Genomic DNA, 24,973 nt, shown 5'->3' on the forward strand with positions numbered 1-24,973 from the left:
CCTCGTGTCTTCCCTCTTTCAGCTCAGTCTACTGGGGTCCCTGCTGCAGACCAACACGTCACTGAACTCACCACTCACTGGCAACGTATTCGCTCTCAGCTGCGTTCAGCTGTCTCTAGATATAAGAAGTTTGCTGATCGTCATAGGGCTTCTGTACGTGCCATTCTAGTGCGTGAACGTGTTTGGATCTCTACTCGACATATTCGTCTACGTCAACCCTGTCACAAATTGGGGCCTAGGTTTATCGGTCCTTACAAGGTCCTGAAAAGACTGTCTCCTGTTGCCTACAAAGTGGCCTTGCCAAAAACCTTACGCATACATCCAGTCTTCCACATCTCACTACTTAAACCTTACATCAAGAATAGATATACCTGGCTCCGAGCTCCTCCTCCTCCGCTCTTGGTCCGTGGTGACCCCAAATATGAAGTAGTTAAGATTTTGGACTCCAGATACAGGCACAGACAACTGCAGTATCTGATACATTGGAAGGGTTACTCCGTGGCAGATCGTTCCTGGGTTCCTGCCCGTGATGTGCATGCACCATCTCTGGTCTCCAGATTCCATACTGCTCATCCTTTGAGGCCGACTCTGGTTCCCGGAGGGAACCCTTGAGAGGGGAGCTATGTCACGCCGCCCCACTCTAGCCGTTGCTAGGGGCACGGCGTCTCCTTCCCTGCTTGTTGCCAGTCGGAGCTCAGTGGCATGAATCTGCGCCTATTTAAATGTTCTAATAATGATCTGTCACTGACCAAGTATAGGTGATACTTTGTGTGCTCCTGGGTGTGACAGATCGTTCTTTCTATGTGCCTAATATTGTTGCTGAACCTGCCTGTCTGACTGCTCTACCTGCCTTAACCCTTAAACTGTTGGACTGCTTTACTGTTGCCAAACCCTGCCTGACCATTCTAGTGGTTTTTCCTTGGACTGCTTTACTGTTGCCAGACCCTCCCTGCCTGACCATTCTAGTGGTTCATCCTTGGACTGCTTTGCTGTTGCTGCTGGGGACTGTCCTGCCTGTGGTGAGTGCCGCCTTCCTCATCTTACTAACTTTCTCTGCTCTGGTATATTCCCTATTATTCCAGCTCGACGCCGGTATAACAAGACTACTGGCCGAGCTTGGTCTGATAGAGGAGTATCCCACGAGTGTTACACTCAAAAGAGTACTACCCTCCATAAGAGGCTGCTTTGAAATCTTCTAACACTTCTCTGCTAACCTCCTGTGACGAAAGGCAAAGAATGACTGGGGTTATGAGAAAGTGGTGGAGGTATTTAAGCCTTTGGCTGGGGTGTCTTTGCCTCCTCCTGGTGGCCAGGTTCAGTATTTCCTACAAGTAAGGAATGCAGCTGTGGACTCTTCCCATATTAAGATGGAAAGTATATTAACATAACCTTGCTGGTTATGAAAAACTGGGGAATTGGTAATAAAGGGATTATGTATATTATTAAACAATAGAAATTCTATTGTAGACTGTCCCTTTAATCAATGCATTAATTCTAATACTATAAAACATATAAACAAACATAAAATGCATCAAGCTATTTTTTTTATTTTATTTTCCTTGAACATAGTTATTTCTGTTTATTTATTGGGGGTGGCTTTTCAAGTTTGCAGAACCCCCCCTTGTTTGCATCCAATCTAAGGCCACATTAGACAATTATTACAAAATCTCTAAAGTCTGAGTCTGGATTTTTGTGTCATGCAAGTAGAATGCAGTCTATTACAACTTTCAAAAACTGCATTTAAAACATTTTTTTTTTTTTTTTAAATATGTTAATTTTGGACCCCTTTAAAACAAAAGTATAATTGGCTTCATGTATTCTTCACCCTATATTGCATGTTTGATACGTGTAGGAGAGATGTCATATGTATTTTCAGTACATTATAGCAAAAAAAAAAAATAAATAAAAAAAAAAAATGATATTTTAATATATATTAAAATATAACTTTTTTTTTTTTTTTTTTTTTTGCTATAAAGTTATATTTTAATATATATTAAAATATAATTTTTTTCCCCCCAGATTCAGAATTCAGGAAGTCGAGTTGTCAAATGTTGATTCATTGTTCATAGGAGGTAGTTTGATGTAATTTTTACATCAGTTCCAAACAGTTCATACAAAAACAGACTGATGTGCATATTTTATTATATAACTAGTAACTATCCATAATGCAAAAAAAAAACAAAAAAAAAAACAACAAAAAAAAACACAATAATAATAAAACCGTTTTACTTCCCAGCATTCTCGGGAGGTGATTGGACAAATGATACAAACCCATGCAGGATGATGTGTCACATAATGGTACGCCTGACCAAGGCACATGTTTAAAAGAATACAAAAAAGGTATAATACAGGGATTTTGAATCTTGTACTGTATTTTTCTTGTCAGATTTAGTGCTAAAATTCTACTTATGACTTTGGTACTGTCCTCCACTACGGACATGGATTGTATTTGTGCAGTTCCAACTTGTGGCACTGATCCTGTATGTCCCATGGAACCAGATAAAATTCCATTAGGGGAAAATGTCCCACCTGATAAAAACCATCTATTCCAGAAGTGTTTGTTTAGCAATTCTTCTGGGTCATAGGAACTCTAATCACAAGGGATTAACCATTAAGAATACATTTGTCCTGTAAATCCCATTCTCAGCATTAAGGTTTGTGATGTGAGTCAGTCTTTTCCCTTTGAATTCATTCACAAGGATTATTCAAAGATAAAGAGCTGATTCCATTCTTATCCTGGATCAGTTAGGGACAATTCAGATCACTTGTGAGATAGGATTTCTAGTCATAGAAATGATTCAGAATTAAACTGTGTTTGGAAGGTGGTTACCACTTCTTCTTATGTTCATCCATGGAGACACCCCCAGGACCCAGCGCCACAACCAACAGCAGTCCTCCCACAACTGATAAGGTCTGGAAGAAGTCATATTTCAGGAAATCGTGGAGAGGCCGGTATGAGGGCACATTCCAGAAAGCATTTTGTACAACATTTATAACCATCAGCCAGACAACTAGAGTTAATGCTGCCAGCTTAGTCTTGAAGCCCACTGCTACAAGAAGGATCAAGGCCAGTCCAAAGATATCTTGAAATATCTGAAGAGAGAGAAGTTAGTTAAAAAGTTAGTCTCATGTGCATTTTGCAAAAAACAAATAAAAAAAAATAACCTGACCCCTCCGTAAGGGCAAGGACTGCCCACCGTGCATCTGAATACGTACAGTAAAGGCACTGAGATTGAAGCGTAGCAGGGTCATAAACATAAGCACAAGTAGCAAGCGTCCTCCCAGCTGCATGTACTGACGTGGAGATGATTCTCCCACACTGGGCACCCCAGCAAACATAGACTTGCCCTCAGAGTGAGACTCTGCCAGGAGCAGCAGAAGGGCACCACTTAAAGATAGGTTCCTGGGGAAAGATGAGCAATTGTAATCATTTCAGACAGAGGGGAAGCTAAAAGAAGTTACATTGCATGGTCTAATTTGTTATATAGTTCCCAACATACCCTGCAATGTGGTTAAACCCATCGGTAAAATCCTGCTCAGGAGCCGCAACCATTGCGGCTCCAAAGCAGAACAAGGCCTAGGAGTCAATTTATAACATATTCAAGTTCTGTGTTCAATCTATGTCTCCTAAACCTACTAACGTTTTATTTTATGGCATTTAGAGCTTTTGTTTTCATTTTTCTTCAAGCATCTGGACTGCAGCACATCAAAGCATGCACCAATTTCCCGAAAATGGTCTATTAAAGGACCAGTCAACGCATTAGATTTGCATAATCAAAAAATGCAAGATAACAAGACAATGCAAAAGCACTTAGTCTGAACTTCAAATGAGTAGTAGTTTTTTTTATAACAAATTTCAAAGTTATGTACATTTCCACTCCCCTTGTACCATGTGATAGCAATCAGCCAATCACAAATGCATATATGTATAGTCTGAATTCTCGCACATGCTCAGTAGGATCTGGTGACTCAAAAAGTGTAAATATAAAAAAGACTGTGCACATTTTTTTTAATGGAAGTAAATTGGAAAGTTAAAATTGCATGCTGTATCTGAATCATGAAAATTTAATTTAACCTGAGTGTCCCTTTAAAGACCCTTTTAAATTCACTTCTATTTTCAAATTTACGGTCTCTTGGTATCTTTTGTTGAAAAAAAATATGTACACTACTGGGAGCTAGCTGGTGATTGGTGGATACACACTTGTCTCTTGTCACAGGCTAACTAGATGTGTTCAGGTAGCTCCCAGTAATCTATTACTCCTTCAGCAAAGGATGCCAATAGAAGGAAAAACACATTTGATAACAGAAGTAAATTGGAAAGTTCTTTCAAATTGCATACACTATCTGAATCATGAAATTAAAAAAAAAAAAAAAAAAAATGTTGGGTTTCATGTCCTTTTAAAAAGGGACATGAAATCCAAAAATGTTCATAAGGATTCGGAAGGAGCATGCAATTTTAAACAAATTTTTAATTTACTTTTATTATCAAATTTTCTTCAGTCTCTCGATATTATTAAAAAATAGGGAGGTAAGCACAGACGCGCACGTGTCAAGCCCTATACAGCTGCAATTTCGCAAGAATGTTATCCATTTGCAAGAGCACTGGATGGCAGCACTATTTCCAGCTGTGTAGCGCTCCAGACACCTTCCTATGTATCTCTTCAACAAAGAATATGGAAACAAAGCAAATTTGAGAATAGAAGTAAATTGGAACTTTTAAAAAAAGAAAAAAAAAAAAAAAGTAGTCTATGCTCTGTCTGAATCACAAAAGAAACTATTTGGGTTTCATATCCCTTTAAAGGGACATTAAACACTTTGAGATTGTATTATAAAATGATAAATAGTATATATAAAAAAACTGCACTAAAACTTTATACTTATTTTGTCAATGTTTAAACAGCTAATGAAACTTTGAGAATAACATGTAGATGTATGTTTTAGACGAATCTTCTCTTTGAATGCATCATTCTATCTAGAATTTATTTAGTGTTTAATGTCCCTTTAATGCATGCGCTTCTGGTATAGCAGCTGCCCGTCATACACTGCACAGCGTTATGTGTGAGAGCAGGTGATGTCAGCAGTGACATTGTTGGATGAATTGTGAGCTTGCACAGTTTTCCTACCTAGGAAGTCCTCCAGGCTAGGTCTCATAATGAGTCAAACGGAGGGCTGGGGAAAGGAGCTAATTGTCAACTACGCATTGCAATTAAAGCAGACAGAACTTAAAGGAATAGTCTGGTCAAAATTAAACTTTAATGATTCAGATAGAGCATGCAATTTTAAGCAACTATCTAATTTACTCCTATAATCAATTTCTTTGTTCTCTTGGTATCTTTATTTGAAAAAGCAAGAATTAGGAGCCAGCCCATTTTTGGTTCAGAACATGGGTAGCACTTTCTGATTGGGGTCTGAAATGTTGCCACCAATCAGCAAGAGCTACCCAGGTGCTGAACCAAAAATAGGCCAGCTCCTAAGCTTATATTCAAATAAAGATACCAAGAGAACGAAGAAAAATCTTCTTGGTATAATAGGTGTAAATTAGAAAAGTTGCTCTATCTGAATCATGAAAGCTTAATTTTGACTATTTCTTTAACAATAAAAAAGGTAAAATGAGTGTTCTCTTTATTATATTTGCTCAACACAACAATTTAAAAATAACTAAAACATTTTTTTTTTTTTTAAATATTTTCCTGTAAAGAGTTTAATTTTTTTTTTTTATAAATAAATAAATAAATAAATAAAGGCTGTGCTGATCTGAGAGGAATTGAGTAGAATACCAGAGCCATAAAGTCTTATGGCAAACTAGATGGACGAGGGGCACTTACAATAAAGGTAGTCACATTACACAAAAGGAAAGTGTTGTGTGGAGGAGAGAACAAGGAAGACATAGGAGGTTGAGGCAACATATTCATAAACTCAATATACACCAACCTCATGAGGAAGTTGACATCCCACAGGATATTGTATACAATAGTCTGAAAAGTAAAAAAAAAACATCAACATTAAAAGGTTAAGGGAAGTGTACATAATGTAATCTCACATTTACCTCATTGCCTTTTTTTTAAAAAAAAAAAAAAAAAAATTTTTAAACAATTCTACAAAATCCACTTCTATTTTACTAAATTGAGGCATCACTAATTGAGTTAACTTACAGGTGTATCCAATGTTTTACAAACACTCACCTGCACGAATATAATCCCAAAGAGGCCAAAACAAGCATAGGGAACAAATTTTCTTGTTAAAACAAGAAAACATCCAACTGAAAAGAAAAAAAATAATAATACATATAGTATTGAGCAGTTTATTGAAAGCTATAATATAACAGGGTTTGAAAAAAAAATAAAAAAAAAAAAAAATCTAGGAGCCAGAAATATTTGGCCATTCGTATATAACATACAAAACAAAATAAGAAATAATAATATAAAACAAGAAATGTGTATATACACATATATTTTAATTACACACACACACACACACACACACATATTATAACACCGTCAAAGTTGGATTTGTATTTCACAGCTGCAAATTCTAGAAAGGATCCAGCTGCACCAAGTTATGGGGGAACCCATGGGTGTCTTGGGGACTCTAAGCCAGGGTGCCTGGTAGGGTTGCCACCTCAGCCATGTTTTCCTGGACACTTATAAGTTACACATGCTGCAGGGTAAGCAGGGCGGAACATGTATTGTGCCTCTGGACATCACATGAATAGTGCTGATAAACAGCATAATTCATGTTCCTCCCTGCAAACCCTACAGCATGTGTAACTCATATGTGTCCAGGAAAACATGGCCGAGGTGGCAACCCTAGACTGCCTTAGTTTGGCAAGCACTGTATTATAGTATGGTGTGTAAAATAATAAAAACTTAGCTTTATAAATAAATGCACAAAATATTAGCAAATATCTAGAAGTGCCTGCCCTGTAATAATATTAGAGAAGCTGTATAAATACACTGATACTGACTGTGCTGTGTGGAAACCATAATAGAGAAATACCAAAATACTATCTAAGCCCCCCCCCCCCCCCCCGCAATTAATGTTAAAGGGACATAATACTCATATGCTAAATCACTTGAAACTGATGCAGTATAACTGTAAAAAACTGACAGGAAAATATCACCTGAGCATCTCTATGTAAAAAAGGAAGATATTTTACCTCACAATCTCCTCAGCTCAGCAGAGTAAGTTTTGTTTAAAAAGTTATACTCAGCTGCTCCCAGCTGCAGGTAAAAAGAAATAAAAAAAACCGAAGAAATGAACAGCAGCCAATCAGCATCAGCAGTGCTGAGGTCATGAACTCTTACTGTGATCTCATGAGATTTGACTTAACTCTCATGAGATTTCATAGTAAGCTTCCTTTACCCGATTGGTGAAATAATATGAGAGTTCACCAGGCTCATCCCCTAAGCTGTCCTAGGACAGACACACTAAAATGCTGCTTAGAAATCCTTTACAATGGGAGGTGGCTACTGAGGAACTTTTGAGGTAAAATATCTTTCTTTTTTACATAGAGATGTTCAGGTGATATTTTCTAGTCAGCTTTTTACAGCTATGCTGCATCACTTTCAAGTGTTTAAACATTTGGGTATTATGGCCCTTTAACCTTTTAATGCCATTGTATTCCGTCACAACGGCACTGGGCTTTAAAGCCATTATGACGGAATACAACGTCATCGCAAACGGCTGTCCTGAAGCCTACTAGGCTTGCAGGATTTGATTGCGGTCTGGAGGGCGTTCCTAGCGTCTTAGGGACGCCCCCCAGACCCAATCCCATAATTGAAATCTCGCAATCTTTGGCACGATTTAAATTTTAACCCGGTCATGAAAGGGTTAAAAGAAAGAAAAATAATAATACAACAAAAAACAGCACTCACCTAGCTGTCCACACATGTTGAGGAGAACAAAAAGGGATGCTAAAAACGCACCACATCCCCAAGACATGCTGATGTAATCGCGCTGCTCTGTCCACTGGACCCACATGCGAATCCCATCCTCCAGAAAAGTGCTGATCAAACAAAGGCGAGCCACATGTGGAAGGTACCGCTTAGTGACACGTAAGAACTGTAAGATGAGAATTTGTGCATTAGAGAGCAATCTACAGAATTAGTGTTGCTTAACAGTTCTCTACGCCACTTATTAAAGAGAAAGGTCAAATTTTCAAAAGTGCATAAATGCTTTTCAATTTCAAATAGACGCATTTTTGCAATATACTTCCTTTAGCAAAAACGATTCTAGTAAAGCATTTTCTGTAGCATACACACATATGCTGTGAGGGTCCATGCACCAGTAATCAAGCTCAGAGAGCTGGCAATGGCGTGAAGCCACAATTTGTGTCATAGAAGCCACTACTGACTCTCTGAGAAGGAGAAGTGTTTGAATACTGGTGCACAGGATATGTACATATGCCTCATAAAAACATTAATACATTTTACTAAAGGAAGTAAATTGCAAAAATGCTTCTATTTCATATTGAAAATAAATGCACCTAGGCACATTTTAATTTTGACTTTTCTATCCCTTTAATACTGTTGTCCACATTAAAATAATCTAATAAATTCAGTTAGAATAACCAGAATAAATGGCACATAACAGACACAATTGTGCCACAGATGGGGCTTTATCAAAGACAACAATAATAAAGTGATGTTTGAAAGCTATCCAGGGATGGATATAGTGGTTACATTGAAGGATTTTTTGCCACAGCAGTTACCTTTTATAGTTGCAATAAACTATAGCTGCATAATCCACAAAGGCACTGAGGGCCGAAATACAGAGAAATCACACAAAATCTTTGTGGGCTATTATTGAACATTATATTGTAGTGTATGTGTCTCTTCCTCTGGGATGTCTGATGAAACAGCTAGCACAGCTGAGAAACGCGTTGCATCCTTTTGCCAATTTTGTTTTAAATACTTTGGGTAATGTACATACCCATTGGTTTTATAATATTGGTTTTAATAAAAGTTTGTTGAATCTTATGCAAGCCTGAGCTTTATTGGATTAATCCTCAGCACACCTGGGCCTCTATTTCCTCTTGAGGATCAGTTTGCTGGGAAACCGAGATCCCAGCTTGCGTCACTTAGCACAATTGGTGCTGCTCATTTTGTGAGTATATTTCTATTCCAAGATACGCTAATGTTGGTTCTACTCGCAGTATTATACGGAGGTGCCCTCTTTTGAAATCTTCATTCACAGATATTCTCTATTGTTATACAGTACTGCATTGCTGTGCGAGTTTCCATTTTGTCAGCAACAGTGAAAGAGCACAGCCCTGTGGTTCTGGACATAACACCTACTGATGTTACTAGCATTACATAAGGTGGTCCTTTACAAATATTAATTTTTAATTAGGTTCCTTTCAATGGTCAGCTACATATTAAAGTGATGGTAAACTAAGCTTACCCTGAAGAGAAATATGAATCCTTGTTTAATAAAATGTATATTGGTACATTTACCAATAGGTATCTGAAAGGATTAAAAATGTTTCTTAGTTTATAATACTCACCTACACCACTGCCAGTGTTCTGTCAGAATAAGCTACTCATGAAAACAAAATCTACCCTAGCACTGCACATGCGCTAATAAACATCACCGCATTCTACATATGAATCACAAATAGATTTGTAATGCTGCAACCTCAGACATCACATACAGGTTATAGGGTAGCTTTTTCTGACGGTGGAGAAATTACTCAAGCTATGCCTCTGATTGTTTAGTTACCCGCATGTGCAGTCACAGAGGTAGCTTTTTCTGACGGATATGTTTATTATTAAATATTTCAACTGAGCCTGTATAACCAATGGGGTTTAACTCCATCAAATAACCAATATGGATTATAATTTTTTTTTACATGCCAATATTTATATATCAATACATATATAGATATGTATCTGTATATTGATTAACCCCAGTTTTGCTCCCTTCGCATGTGCACTCATCGTGTAGCAGATAAAAATATCCACTTTCCAAACATATTTGGATACAGCTTTGGAATGCAGTGACGTGAAGTAGCGTATGCACAGTGCTAGGGTAGCTTTTCCTGACTGGCAGCTTATTCTGACAGAACAAAAAAAGCGTTCTTCAAACTGGGCCAGCAGTGGTGTGGGCGAGACAGAAGCCCATCGAGTTCAACCTATGCAAATCTTAATATACTTGCAAAAAAGCTGCAGTTAAACTTAAATTAATCTGATTAAAAAGGTGACCCATTTCACACAAGCAATCATATCCCTGAATGATTCTAGCCAGAAATGCATCTAAACCATTTTTAAACGTATCCAAGGTATTGGCATTTACTACCTCCTTAGGTAAGGAGTTCCACAATTTGATTGCTCTACAGTAAAAAAACCATTTAGGTTTTTTTAGATTAAATCTCCTTTCCGCCAGCATTAAATTGTGACCTTGTCAAACAATTTTCTAGGAATAAAGAGAGCTTCTGCCATCTCTATATATGAACCTTAAATATATTTATATAAAAATAATCTTGTCAACTCTCAAGCGCCTTTTTTTCTAGAAAAAACAGACCCAGTTTGGTAAACCTCTCCTCATAGCTTAAATTCTTCATTCCCCTCATTAGTTTTGTGACAGTCCAGAAAAAAATTCACAGCACCACAATATGTCTCAATAAAAAAGGTATTCTTACTTTATTCTTCACAAGAGCAATACATCATGTGACGTTTCAGCCCCACTGGCCTTAATCATGCATCACATATCTCTTATAAAGAACTTAGTGTATACTTCATACAGTGTTGTGCCCAATTTGAAAATTGTGGCTCTTATTAGCTTTTCGGCCCTTCTCTGAACTTTTTCCAAGTCTGTAATGTCTTTTTTTTGAGATTGGTCCCCAGAACTGCACTCCATACTCAAGGTGAGGTCTTACATAGTGACAGAATTATGCTTTCCTCTCTTGCATTAAAGCCTCTTAATACATGTTAGTATCTTATTAACCTTAGAAGACACTGCCCTGCAATGCGCACCCATCTTTAACTTGATATCTATAAGTACTCCCAGATCCCTTTCCTCTACTGTTTTGCTATATCTAGTACCACTTAAATAATAGGTTGTCTGCTTATTTAGACTTCCAAAATGTAGAACCTTGCATTTTCCAGTATTAAATCTCATTTTCCATTTACCTGCCCATTAATCTAATTTTGTAGATCCCCTTGTAAAATGTATCCTGCACTGACCTAATGACCTTACACAACTATGTATCATCTGTAAAAATAGAGATATTGCTATGTAATCCTTGCTCCGAGTCATTAAGAAGGTAGCAATGTACATAGGCTTAGCTTACTATCACTTTAAAGTTCTACATAACATGATTACTAATCCAAATGGTCCCCGTCCTCTTTATATATTTTATTGGTGTCCCTCATATTAAATCTGTGAGCTTTTCTATTGTTCTTTTTCATAACTTCTTAATTCACCTACATGTGCCATCACATACAGGCCTGCTACACATATCAGAGCTGATCATTGCTCTGAGAAGAGTGAGTAAACATTTGGCACAATATAGTATTTACAGTTTTATATTGGACTGTATTAAACTATTGTATGTTTTCTGTTTTACAGGGTTTTTTTATGTGTTATTGGGGCATGGAGTCTTTTAAACTACCCAGAAAATGGAGTGTAAACAAGGGATACACTTTATTTTTTTATGGTTTCACATTTACTATAAAGTTTCTTAAAGTGAAGGTCAATTTTGATGAATTAGTGCCCGTTTTTTAATAATCCTATTAAAAACAAGGGCACTTGGGGGGAGTTCTGCCTGATAGACTGACTTTATTTAATGGAATTGACGCAAATATAATCTATCCAAAGTTAAACTACATGTTGCAGTAAAAAGGAACCTTTCTAGATCATCCTAATACCAATATTATCTACGGCAGTGCTCTCCAACTTGACTTTTTTGGCCATTTTAGAACATAGGCTAAGTCCCCCCCCGGGTACACAGAAGGTGGTGACAGCTCATACATTGACTCTTTGTTCCCACAATAGGGGACCCCCACTCGTTAGTGAGGGCCCTTCTCATAGAACTTGAGGGGAAAATCGTCAACCGATACAGCAGCCTGTCTCAACTTATAAAGACAGCGACCATGTGGGGGGACGCCAGTGCATCTCTGAGTGTGAGACACTCAAATGCATGTGGGGAATTAGTAGCACATTCTACAGCCACAAAGCTAGACAACGAGAAACCTGTTGAACCTGATATCAGTGGAGCCGATCTAGAGGGCACAACTCACCAGATATCAATTTATCCAGTGGGGGAGGTGACCGATCCTCAAGTGGGACGCTCTGTGGATGGGGGAGTTATCAGAGGATCTGGGAGGATGGTGGTGCTTCTCCCCGTTTGCCTGCAGAGCGGTTTGCCGGATGCAGAGGCTAGCCGACAGGTTGCCTTGCCGTCGCAGGAAGATTTGACTGAAGATACAGTGGCAAGATTTTTTCCGAGGTCAGCTCCTTCTGGAGCGTCATACCCACACTCATACATGGGCCTATTCGGCCTAAATCTCCTGCAGATGAGATCTACGCAACAATTTGGTACTGTGCATCTACCAGATGATTTTTGTTACACCACATTTGCAAGGCTGGCCCCAATTGTTCTGAACTTGCACACTGCTGCACTAGCATTTAAATCTGGCATCAAGTAAGACAGAGGCCTCTTACTAACATTCTCTATGGAACTGGCAACCTCATAGCTGATTTATATTGTCTCATAAAACATGAAGACTTCATAGTCTAATACCCTATATGAGACTATATGCTATCCGGTGAATTATGAGGTACATTTTCGTGCTGAGGCTGCTTAGTTAGCTCTTGAAGCTTCTGCATCTAATGTCTACAACCATAGCGAAGTGCTGGGAGCTAGGGTATGCTTTTACAGCAATGAGTTATGCACACACTTTTCTGTTATCCTGGGATTGGGAAACCTATCAGCCTGCATAGCTTGTATTTTACTGCCAGACTACTCTGTATACTTTTGTATGCTTTTAGGTAGGCAGCATACGGTCATTAAATCATTATTGTTAGCGTGACCCATTTATGTTTATGACAAATCAACTCATGTGTTGCAGCACTGTACTATTGTATTGCTTGTCTGATATATTGACCTACGTATTTCTTAATGTCACCAGAACCTATATATTTCTTCCTAGCTGCCCGGAACTTACTTGCTTTCTGCATGGCTGCTGTTTGTTGGGCATTACCAGAGGTACCTTTGTAATTTCTCTGTTTAGTTGATTGAACTAGGGGTAAGCCATAAGGAGACTGTGTTCCTTATTAAGTCTGCTATTTTAGCTGTCACAGTTTCATGGTCTGCTCTAATATTCCAGAGACCTTAAAGTAGCCCAGGACTACCCTATCAGAACCTTTAACATTTGGTGATGTACTATACTGTCTTTACATGTAAAATAAGCAGCAAATTATGATTAACCTTAAGCTCTAGTAGGTCTATAGGTAGGGGACCTTTTATATCTTCAGCCGGTTGTTGAGCTGTACCCACCTCACCCTATTTCAAGCGGTGCTTACCCGCTAACTAAATCTTTTACCTTCATTTTTATTACTATCACCTTACCTTAATATACTATTAATTTAGTTATCTCAACTTATTATGCGACATCAGACCCGATAGGATCTTGCCACTACTGCATTGTCATCCTACTGTCATGGAATTATACTTTATTGCTGTGCCTGTGGCAGTGGGTTCACATATGCTAGGTGTTATGTCATCAGAGGCATTTGGGTCGTAAACATGGCTATCATATTCCACTGATCTTTCCTGTATCACAGGGTCTACAAATGACCAGCTACATAGTCAACCATGTTACCGTCTTAAACTGTAAAATGGAGGTTTCAGTAGTACATACTTCATATTTACCCATTCTGTAAATTGTTTGCATCACTGTATTTGATTAATGGATGTTCTCACCGACTATTATTTTGTCATGTACGCCATCTGTGGCTTATTGCACGTTTCTTGTTCTGCATAACCTCAATAAAAAAAAAAAAATCTATTTGAATGAAAAACAAGGGCACTTTAATTCATCAAAATTGACATTTCACTCGTTTTCTTCAAAAACTTACCTTTTAATCCTGGCAGCCGCTCCAGTACTTCCTCCACCCGTCGCAAGCCGTCTTCATGGGTCCAAAATGACAAATCTGGCTTCCTCCAATAACGGCGTTGCATCAGGCCAAGATTCCCCCGGGGGAAGCCGGATTAGTCATTTCTGACGTCTGGAGAGGCTTCCGATGGTTGGGGGAAATCGCTGGAGCGGCTGCCAGAATTAAAAGGTACGTTTTTGAAGAAGGAGTGAAGTGTCAATTTTGAAGAATTAAAGTGCCCTTGTTTTTAATAGGATTATTAAAAACCAGGCACTAATTCATCAAAATTGACCTTCACTTTAAGATCTGGAAGGCACTCTGCGTTATTGAAATAATACTTTAATCACTTGATAATGGAGAGTGCCTTCCGGATCTAATTAAGTTACTTGCTTCTTTGTAAAGTCCACCCCAGCAACTACAATTACAACGTTAGTGCTGGATCCCATCTTTTTCTATTTATTACCCAAGCGGCGTATGTATGTATGTATGTATGTATGTATGTATGTATGTATGTATGTATGTATATATATATTGTTTCCAAGCCTTAAAATAATTAAAGGGTCAGTAACCCAAGAAAATAATGTTATAGAATTCTGCACATAGTGCAGAATTATATAACATTATCTTAGCCAAACTTTATGCAACATAATATTGCCGGTGAAATTTGATTAAAAAAAAAAAAACACAAACAACAACTGAGCGAGTCTGGTTTTCCCCCTGAGCGCATCTGGGCAGCTGTCTAGTCACAGCCCAGCCCGATTGCACAATTACACTCAATGGGAGCGAGCTACATTGAGTGTAATGGCGCGATCGGGCCGGGATGTGTCTAGAAAGCTGCCCAGATGCGCTCAGGGGGAAAACCAGACCCGCTCAGTAGAGCAAGAGTGGCGGTCTGAAAAACCCTATTTTTTTAATCAAATTTCACCGGCAATATTATGTTGCATAAAGTTTGGCTAAGATAATGTTATACTGTATAATTCTGCACTATATATTATTTTCTATGTTTACTGCCCCTTTAAACAACTCCCAAAAAATAAATCTATTCAAGGATGTATAAGGAGTAATTAACTTCCTGTAAACGGAGCACATTATACTAGTTATGTTCTACTTTCTACAGTACCTAACTAGATAATTTTTTTTAAATCAACTAGCACCCACAGTGTTTTGTTACCAGTTTAATATATTACATAAAACTCAATTTGTAATTATGCATAGTACATATCAGCAATTAAAGGGACATTAAACACTAAATACATTTTATAAGCATAGTACTGAAGTTATTCCTCACCTCCTTTTAGTCAAGGGTGACACCACATTGAAATCTAGCTTTTACTGCATTCCAATGTTTGCAAATGTGTATCAACTCTCCTTCAGATACCTATAGTAAAACCTAGGCTATTTAATGGCAGTACCATGGGCCATGATTAGAGGGAGGTGGATGAAATGTATTTAGGGTCCCTTTAAACACTGCAAAAGATCTAAATACAAAAGTAAGGGGTTGATCACAATCTTCTGCTCGTTCTCAGCAGATAACGATTTTTGAACATCAGACAATATTGGTAAGTGGGTTTTTCCAGTGATCACAATAGTCCCACCTTTAAAAAAGGGATAGTGTAGTCAAAATTAAACTTTCATCATTCAGACAGAGCATGCAATTTTAAGCAACTTTCTAATTTACTCCTATTATCAATTTGTCTTCATTCTCTTGGTATCTTTATTTGAATGTAAGCTTAGGAGCCGGCCCATTTTTTATTCAGCACCTGGGTAGAACTTGCTGATTGGTTGCTACATTTAGAAACCAATCAGAAAGTGCTATCCAGGTGCTGAACCAAAAATGGACCGGCTCCTATGCTTACAGTCTTGCTTTTTCAAGTAAAGATACCAAGAGAATGAAGACAAATTGATTATAGGAGTAAATTAGAAAGTTGCTCAAAATTGCATGCTCTGTCTGAACCATGAAGGTTTAATTTTGACTAGACTATCCCTTTAATATTCATCAAAAACAAAATGAAAATCTTTAATTTCCTCAATCTCACAATTTTGAAAAGCGGCAAGGATTCACGACAAACAAAATAGCAATTGTGTGTTTTTTGTGTCTACCAGGGCCTTTATTCACACAAAAAAAAATAAAACAGAGGTTCACAATCTCTAGCTGAAAAATAGTAGGTTCAGGTTAATTTGCACAGTAAGGATGGTTGTTTCGTGGAAATTCGATTAGAGGTGGTAAAGACAAACACTGTGAGGGAGTTAAAGTGAAGGTCAATTTTGAGTAATTAGTGCCCGGTTTTTAATAATCCTATTAAAAACAAGGGCACTTTAATTCATCACAAATTGACATTTCAAGCGTTTTCTTCAAAAACGTACCTTTTAATCCTGAGAGCCGCTGCAGCGCTTCCTCCGCCCGTCGCAAGTCCTCTTCGCGGGTCCAAAATGACTAATCCGGCTTCACCAATCACGAAGTTCCCTCAGGCCATGATCCCCCCCCAGGGGGAACGCCATGATTGGAGGAAGCCGGATTCGTCATTTCTGATGTAAGCAGAGGCTTCCGGCGGCCGGGGAAATCTATGGAGCACCTTTCAGGATTAAAAGGTAACTTTTTGAAGAAAACGCTTGAAATGTCAATTTTGATTAATTAAAGTGCCCTTGTTTTTAACAGGATTATTAAAAACCGGACACTAATTCGTCAAACATGACCTTCACTTTAAAGAATGCCTGGGATCAATATGTATTACTGTTTTTTCTGTGGCATATGCACATATCCTTTGAGGGCTTGTGCACCAGTATTCACACACCACATCTTCACAAAGAGTAAGCAGTGGCTTGTATGACACAAATTATGTCTTCAGAAGCAATACACACCACTGCCAGCTCTCTGAACATGCATGGCGTTTCAATACTGGTGCACAGGCGCCTTTAAAGGATATGCGAAGTAATAGCTTTTATTAGGAACATTTTTGCTAAACACACCCATGCCACTTTTAATTTTGATCTTTTTATCCCTTTAAGCAAAATTTATAAACATGTTGCCTCCTAATATTGGGGTTAAAAAGGACACTGAATCCAATTTTTTTCCTTCATGATTCAGACAGAGTATGCAATTTTAAGGAAATTTCTAATTTACTCCTATTATCAATTTTCTTAATTCTCTTGGTATCTTTATTTGAAAATTAAGAATGTAAGTTTAGAAGCCAGCCCATTTTTGGTTAACAACTTGGGTTGTGCTTGCTGATTGGTGGCTAAATGCACCCACCAATAAACAAGTGATGTCAATTGTTCTGAGCCAAAAATTGACTGGCTCCTTAGCTTAGATACCTTCTTTTTAAAATAAAGATAGCAAGAGAACAAAGAAAAATTGATAATAGGAGTAAATTATAAAGTTGCATGCTCTATCTGAATCATGAAAGAAAAAAAAAAACAAACAATGGCCTTATTTTTTTTTAAAAAAAAACCACTTCTAGTTTATCATTATTTTTTTTTACTTCATTATCAACTTTATTAAGACCTGGAAGCTAAAACAAGTTGCGGAAAACAAATCCACACAGCTTGGTTAGTAGCACTTATTTTCCTATATTAAAAAGGGACACTTAAATGTTTTCTTTAATGATTCAGATAGAGCATGTAATTTTAAGCAACTTTCTAATTTACTCCTATTATTAATTTTTCTTCGTTCTCTATCTTTTTTTGAAAATCAGGAATGTGATGCATAGGAGCCGGACCATTTTTGGTTGAGAACCTGGGTTATGCTTGCTTATTGGTGGGTAAATGTCAGCCTCCAATAAGCAAGCACTATCCATGAGGCTGAACCTAAAATGGGCTGGCTGCTAAGATTTACATTAATGATTTTAAAAAAAAGATAGCAAGAGAACAAAGAAACATTAATAATAGAAGTAAATTAGAAAGTTGCATGCTCTGAATCAGAAAAGAAAAAAAAAATTGGCTTCAGTGTCCCTTTAAAGTATTTCCTGGTAATCAATTGTTAAAGGGACACTGAACCCAAAAAAAAATCTTTTGTGATTCAGATAGAAAGTTGCTTAAAATTGCATGCTCTAATTTACTCCTATTATCAATTTTTCTTCGTTCTCTTGCTATCTTTATTTGAAAAAGGCATCTAAGCTAAGGAGCCGGCCAATTTTTGGTGCAGTACCCTGGACAGCACTTGTTTATTGGTGGGTGAATTTATCCACCAATCAGCAAGAACAACCCAGGTTGTTCACCAAAAATGGGTCCGCTTCTAAACTTACATTCTTGCTTTTCAATTAAAGATACCAAGAGAATCAAGAAAATTTAGAAATAAATTAGAAAGTTGCTTAAAATTGCATGCTCTTTCTGAATCACGAAAGAAAAAAAAAATTGGGTTCAATGTCCCTTTAAAGAATCTTAAACAATTTACAGTCTTATTAAAGAAGTTCTGCAACATATGGTGAAAAGGGGGGGGGGGGGGGAGAATGAAAGTGCTTAATCAGTTCATTCTGAAGTGTTCTTATACAATGTGTTAGCTTTGGCATGTCAGTGAACCCTATATTAATTATTTGGTTTGCATGCAGACTGTTTTGCTATGGGTGTGTCTAATGTTTATCCTTGACAGCTGGAGACAGACCAGATTTTTGGTACATTACTGTGAGAAATTATAAATACCAGAGCCCATTACCAAATTCACATGCACTCACACAGTATAATAATATTATTATTATTAATAATAATAAGACAGGCACTCTATATAAAACATTGCGACACATTTTTACAGCTGCTACTACCATGCATGCTCAAGACTCATGCACATCAAAATTAAAGTGAAAGCAAATTTAGCTGAACTAGAATCAAGCTATAGTTATCCTTCCTATCAACAAAAAAAAAAAAAAAAAAAAAAAAAAAAAAAAAGCTAAAAGTATAGTTAAATAATTATAATTTACTGATCGCATTATGCAGTCTGTTCCTCCGCCCCTTCGCTTTTTTCCGGGTTTTTGCTGTCTTCATTGTTCAACGGACAGACCCGTCATTTGCGTAAGAATGCGCGCTCGTACCAGACAAAGAACATTTTAATGCATATTGGTTACATCAAAATTATTGTATGATGCCGTTGTTAAAGTATATAAGTTTACTTTAAGAAATAACGGATTGCAAGAAATAGGTACGATTGCAATCTCCGTGTACCTGATCTGACGAAAGTATGGGATTCCCTTTGTTAATGCGCATGCAGCTAGCATGAACGCGCTTTGAGAGACAGAATGAGTTTGGAGTTAGCCGCATGCACATTAGAAGCCGTGGGCGTTCTTCTTGGTGCTCGAGACGCCAATGGGGGAACCAATCGGATAGATACCGATCCATTCGTCACCGAAACATGAATTTTTTTTTATTATTATTTTTAACGCGGGTGGAGGAATGCATAGAGAATTGTACAAAATAGATAAGGAAAAAAAGGTATTTACAAAACGAGCGTTAGAAAATGATGAATTAAACTTTATTTTGAATGTATTATTAAATTATCAATAGCACTACCACTGACTTTACTTTCACTTTAAACTTTCATGATTAAGACAGAGCTAATTAGCTCAATTCTTTTGGTATCCTTTGGTAGGTCGTGGGGCAGGCAACGATTGGCTGAAGGCAGATTTGTCATCCCTCTGCTAAATTAAGTATAAGATGCAGACGGAGGAAAAGCACAATGTTTACCATCACTAAATAGTAAACATTTAACAAATGAAGCATCTTAAAAAAATGTTAATCAATGAAAGTGCCCTTGATTTTAATATTACTTTTATATACTAGCCAGCAAAATAATAAACAGTACAATCACTTTAATGCTCTATCTTAATCAAGAAAGACTTTCATGTCCCTTTAAATGGGGCATAAAACACATTGACATTGTAATATCAAATAGGCCTTGTAAAACAACTTAGCATATACTTTCATTGTTTATTTGTACCCTTTTCCTTTAAAATAACTCCTCAAATCATTTTTTTTGTATAATTCTGCATACTGGAGTATGCATGACAAACTTTACAAGCCTCTGCTACATATCTGTCTCTAATACACCTCAGCAGTTATAATCCAATAAGAAACTGCAAAACAAGAATGGTTTGGCCAAACAATGATGGTGGATAGCCTTGTGTACTACAGTAAAAAGCCAGGATTGGCTTCTACAAAAGGGGTGGGGGAGAAGTCAGTTATTGGATGCATTAATTAACACGTTATTTACAACCGTCTTTACAAAAGTTTTTCATGCTCAGCAAGCATTTTAATTTATTACACTGCTGTCCTCAAACTCCTTGCTTGGCCCCCTGCAATCTGGCTTCGGTCCCCAAAACTCAACTGAGACTGCCCTCACCAAGGTTACTAACGATCTTTCTGCTAAAAGCAACGGCCACTACTATATACTTACCTTACCTCTCTGCTGCCTTTGACCATCCATTCCTCCTACAGACTCTCAGCTCTCTTGGGCTCTGTGACACTGCCCTCTCTTATCTCTCTGTGCCATTTCACTGCAACTCCTCGTCATTGCCTCTGTCTGTTGGAGTACCTCAAGGCTCTGTTCTGGGTCCTCTACTCTATTTATACTTCTTCACTGGGTAAACTTAACAGCTATAGCGTCAAATATCACCTTTATGCTGATGATACTCAGATCTACCTCTCCACCCCTGCTCTCTCTCTCCTGGCCTCTTTCACGTCAGAGACTGCTTATCTGGCAATTCTTCCTGGATGGCCTCTCACCAACTGAAAATGACCATGTCCAAGACTGAGCACCTTCTAATCCCCCCATCTAACTCTACTCCAGTTTCTAACTTTACTATGACTGTTGGCAGCACCACTATCTCCCCATCACCCCAAGTCCACTGCCTCTGAGTTACACTTGACTATCTGTCCTTCATACCCCAAATCCAATTGCTCTCTTCACCCTGCCACAACCACCTACGCAATATCTCCAAAATTCGTCAGTTTCTGTTTTGTTCAGGGAAGCCTATCACCCAACCCAGTTACAAAAGAATTCCACTTACCCAATAATTGTCTTCATCTAACATCATTCTCTCCTTTGCAGTCCCCACCTCCTGTTTCTCACCCTCCTACCCTTCTAGACTAAGTTCTCACAGGAATAGGGCCCTCAATTCCTCCTGCCTTTGATACATTTTGTCCTGTGTCTTAAAGAGATGGTAAACTTTGCTTACCTCGAAATAGCGATTGTAAAGAAAATCCGAAAAAAATGTCACTTTCATTCATGATATTTTCCAATTCGCTATATTTAATTTACATATCTTCGATTATAATTTAGAATTTCTAAATTTTCTCTGATTTTCTCCGTTCATGTTTTTTTTTTTTTATCCAATGACAAGGCAGGCCAGTCGGCGACACTACTACCACCAACAAAATGCCCTTCAAGAGATATGCGCATACGCTAAAACTTTTTTCCTTGCCTGATATTGCTATATCACCAAAACACATGTGCATAGCTAAGCGTGAAGAATGACATGCCAGTGATCTGACGTGGAGAGGGGAGGTACAGCTCTCTCGCCGGGATGAGAATATTAACAGGACGTAAGGCTGGGGGAGGAGCAAGGAGCGGTAACGCTCTGGAAGTAAATTATAATTTTATTACATATTGAAATAACCTAATAAAAAAATAAATGTGGCGATTTAGGTTAATAATGGTGGAGTATTAATATTATAATGTTTAATCAGTAAAAATTTACCATCACTTTAAAAATATTGTATCATAGTACTTTTATCTTTTGTACCCATGGACAGAGCTGTTGAATTTGATGGCGCTTTATAAATAAATAATAATAATAATAATAATAATAATACTGCATAACATTCTTGTAATCACAAGATGTTTAAGATCTCTTTAAAGGGCACTGAACTAGGGCTATGCAGAGCTGCTTTTCCTCAGAGCCACGATGGGCACCATATACTATACACAGTGAGTGCTGATATCAGTTTACCTGGCCTTGAGTAGTGGGTACAATATGTGCACGGAGCATAGCTAACAATCAGGGCCCAAGTAAACTCAGAGATTTGCACCTTATATGTACATGTGGTGCCAACCTAGGAATTGAACTAAAGGTTTAAATTAAAAATGCATTTTGAATTCCATGTTTCTTTAAAATGCATTTACCCCTCTAACAATAATAAACATTGGGCAATGCTGCAACATAAAAAATATTGTTATAGCAATAAAGAATGTTCTCTCATAAGATGCCATTTTCCCACTAGCCCTAATATTTTAGAATGTAAATAAGATGTTTGTCTTCTAACTGTTCATCCTTTCCATTTATTATATAAATGTATGTCTATGTATAAAGGGACGTACACCTACCATATGTGCCACTATTTTACAAGTAAATTCAGCAAAGGAAGCAATCCATTCTCCTAAAATTTCTACCTCTCTTGCTATTCTATCAGCCCCCCATTATATTACAGTGCAAGATATGCTGAGAAGTATACCCACAAATACATGGTCTGTGGGGTAGGATTTTGGTTACCATTAGTTTGTCTATCACATATGTTGCTCACCAGTATATACCTGCTAGGAAATATTACCTATTAATTAGTAACAACCATTTTCATTGGTATTTGTATCTGTGCCTTCTGTATATTAGATTGTAAACCTTACAGAACAGGTGCATATGACAAGTAGGTGGGTATAACCTGAAACAAGTGAATAATCTACACCATAGAGGATTTTCTAAAATGAATGTGAGCTCTTCCCATTCAGTGTAAGATTGCAAGTGCCATATATAGATCACTTAAAACGTCCTCTGAGAAGGCATTTTATTAAAATGTCATTCTTGTCTAGGTGATGTCTTATTGAAGTCAAATAACTTATAGAGCTATTGGATTTTATACATTAACAGGACAAAATTATATTTATATCGTTGTATATAAAATACCCCAATAAAATCTAAGATCATTATCTAGTCACTGAAGTAATTAGACGAATAGAATTCTAAATCAGATGGGGTTGCGTAACGAATATTGTGCAACAGTGCTGTAACGGAAGATTTGTTAATTCAATAGTTGTTAATCTTAATGCAATTGTTTGTATTTGTAAATAAAGTGTCAAGTGTATATTTACAATAACGTAAGGCACAATAACGTATAAGAATTGTAACCGGTATTGCATACTAATAAAATGCATAATGATACTCCATTAGTGTGGTACTCAGGATTTTCCTCACCAATAGAAATATGGGTACGCAAGAAAGAAGATTGAAATTTGAATACTGTTAAAGTTTTTACTGTCGTTTTCCCCCTACTTGCGAACTTAATTTCTACCACCACTAAACAAAATACACTACAATTCGGACAAACCATCACGCACAGGGGGGGGGGGTACTTACACTTGTGGACTATACCATTTTACTGCGGGGGTAGTGCAACAAAGCCACTTAAACAGAAATTTATTTTGTATTGTATGTGTAAATACATCCTAGCCATTACCTTGTCAGCCAACTCCTCGGCAGCCCCCATGAGTTCCGCGGGCGCCATCTCCTCCTGTTCAGTTAGTTAATGAGCCCGTCCGTCCCGAAATCAGACAGGGACTGAAAGAACAGGAGGAACTCTGCAAATATACGTCAACACAAAATCGCGCAGCTATTGGCTAAAATAAGAACATTGCAGCAGCCTTCAGTGTATCTCAGCCAATTGCAGGATCCCAACTCACCGCTATATTGACAATTTATTTGTACGTCTAGAGTCCATACAATTTAAAAAAAAAAAAAAAAAAGTATCACGTGGATTTCAAGTTAAATTCTAGCAAGCCATATTGATTAAGGGCAAGATGCCAATATGTAATTGTATGTGAACGCCGTACGAGAACTTGCCAATGTTTCGAACACATAAAACCTCTAGTTCCTTTTTACACTCCAAATCCGTTTTGCGTGTTTAATATTTTGTTAAATATACAGAGAACGTTTTACTTGATTCACATATAGTTATGGTTAATGTAAATAATAAAATAATAAAAAAAATCATGGCAAATTGTAGTGGTCTATATCAGTGTTTTTCAACCAGTGTGCCGTGAGAGATCCTCAGGTGTGCTGCGGCAGACTGACAACAGTGTGACATATTTTTAAAATTTTGCTTGTTTTTTATTCTGGGACGGTTTTTTATTTTGAGTGAGATGATGACTAAAGCGACAGCTCGCTTCCCTGACCTGTGTTCACACTTGGAAGGAACCCCCACCCACCACAACACGTGTCTAGTGCCGGCTCTACACGCCGCAACACTTCAATTCCCCATGCATGCTGGCGCAGCTTTGCTCCTCCTCCAGAATAGTTCCAGCCAGCGGGGGTGTCCCTCTTTCAAATTTTGAAATATTGGGAGGTATGGTACTAGGGTTGCCACATTTTGCCCAGGAAATTCCTGGACACTAAGTAAGTGGGCGTGGAGTGGGTGGTGGCTTGGGGGTGTGGCTTCTCGCGGCATCAAATTTATTATGAAGTCAATTTTTATATTATATATATATATATATATATTATATATATATAATATATATTATATATATAATATATATTATAAATATATATATAATATATATTTTATATATATATATATATATATATATATATATATAAAATATATATTTTATATATATATATATATATATAATATATACACACAGAGAGAAATGCACTCACAGGAACGAACAAGGGGAAACCAGACGTGGACTCCTTGCTCAGTGTGCTTAGAGGAATATGGCTACACCTCACTGACGAGGCCCAATGAAGGCCGAAACGATTGTCTGGGGTTGCTGTGTTCCTTGTTCAGAGAGGAATTGCCTGGTATTTCGGCGCTGGACTGACCGTAAAAGGTGGGATCAGACTGATATACTACAGGAAAGTTCTTCTTTGTGAAAAGCATTACTGGGCTAAAAGAAGCTGCA

General features: G+C 37.6%; 1 protein-coding gene across 1 annotated transcript; it reads right to left on the minus strand.

Moving 5' to 3' along the window:
* Window positions 1-2,209: 2,209 nt before the first annotated feature.
* Window positions 2,210-23,658, minus strand: LOC128663721 (surfeit locus protein 4). Its single transcript, XM_053718180.1, has 6 exons — window positions 23,530-23,658; window positions 7,875-8,061; window positions 6,183-6,259; window positions 5,932-5,975; window positions 3,217-3,403; window positions 2,210-3,093 (listed from the first exon to the last, which is right to left on the minus strand). Exons 1-6 carry the CDS (start codon window positions 23,575-23,577, stop codon window positions 2,827-2,829), a joined length of 810 nt encoding a protein of 269 aa, XP_053574155.1. The 5' UTR covers window positions 23,578-23,658; the 3' UTR covers window positions 2,210-2,826.
* Window positions 23,659-24,973: the final 1,315 nt, after the last annotated feature.

The sequence above is a fragment of the Bombina bombina genome, chromosome 6 (genome assembly GCF_027579735.1).
Source record: "Bombina bombina isolate aBomBom1 chromosome 6, aBomBom1.pri, whole genome shotgun sequence".
Taxonomy (NCBI): domain Eukaryota; kingdom Metazoa; phylum Chordata; class Amphibia; order Anura; family Bombinatoridae; genus Bombina; species Bombina bombina.

What these genes read in the sequence shown, in the direction of transcription:
- LOC128663721 (XM_053718180.1), bottom strand. Translation starts at nt 23,577, where the DNA reads ATGGCGCCCGCGGAACTCATGGGGGCTGCCGAGGAGTTGGCTGACAAG. An exon ending in CCGAGGAGTTGGCTGACAAG is followed by an intron (nt 8,062 to 23,529) that starts GTAATGGCTAGG and finishes CTCATCTTACAG; the next exon opens with TTCTTACGTGTCACTAAGCG. An exon ending in GATGTCAACTTCCTCATGAG is followed by an intron (nt 3,404 to 5,931) that starts GTTGGTGTATAT and finishes ATCTTTCCCCAG; the next exon opens with GAACCTATCTTTAAGTGGTG.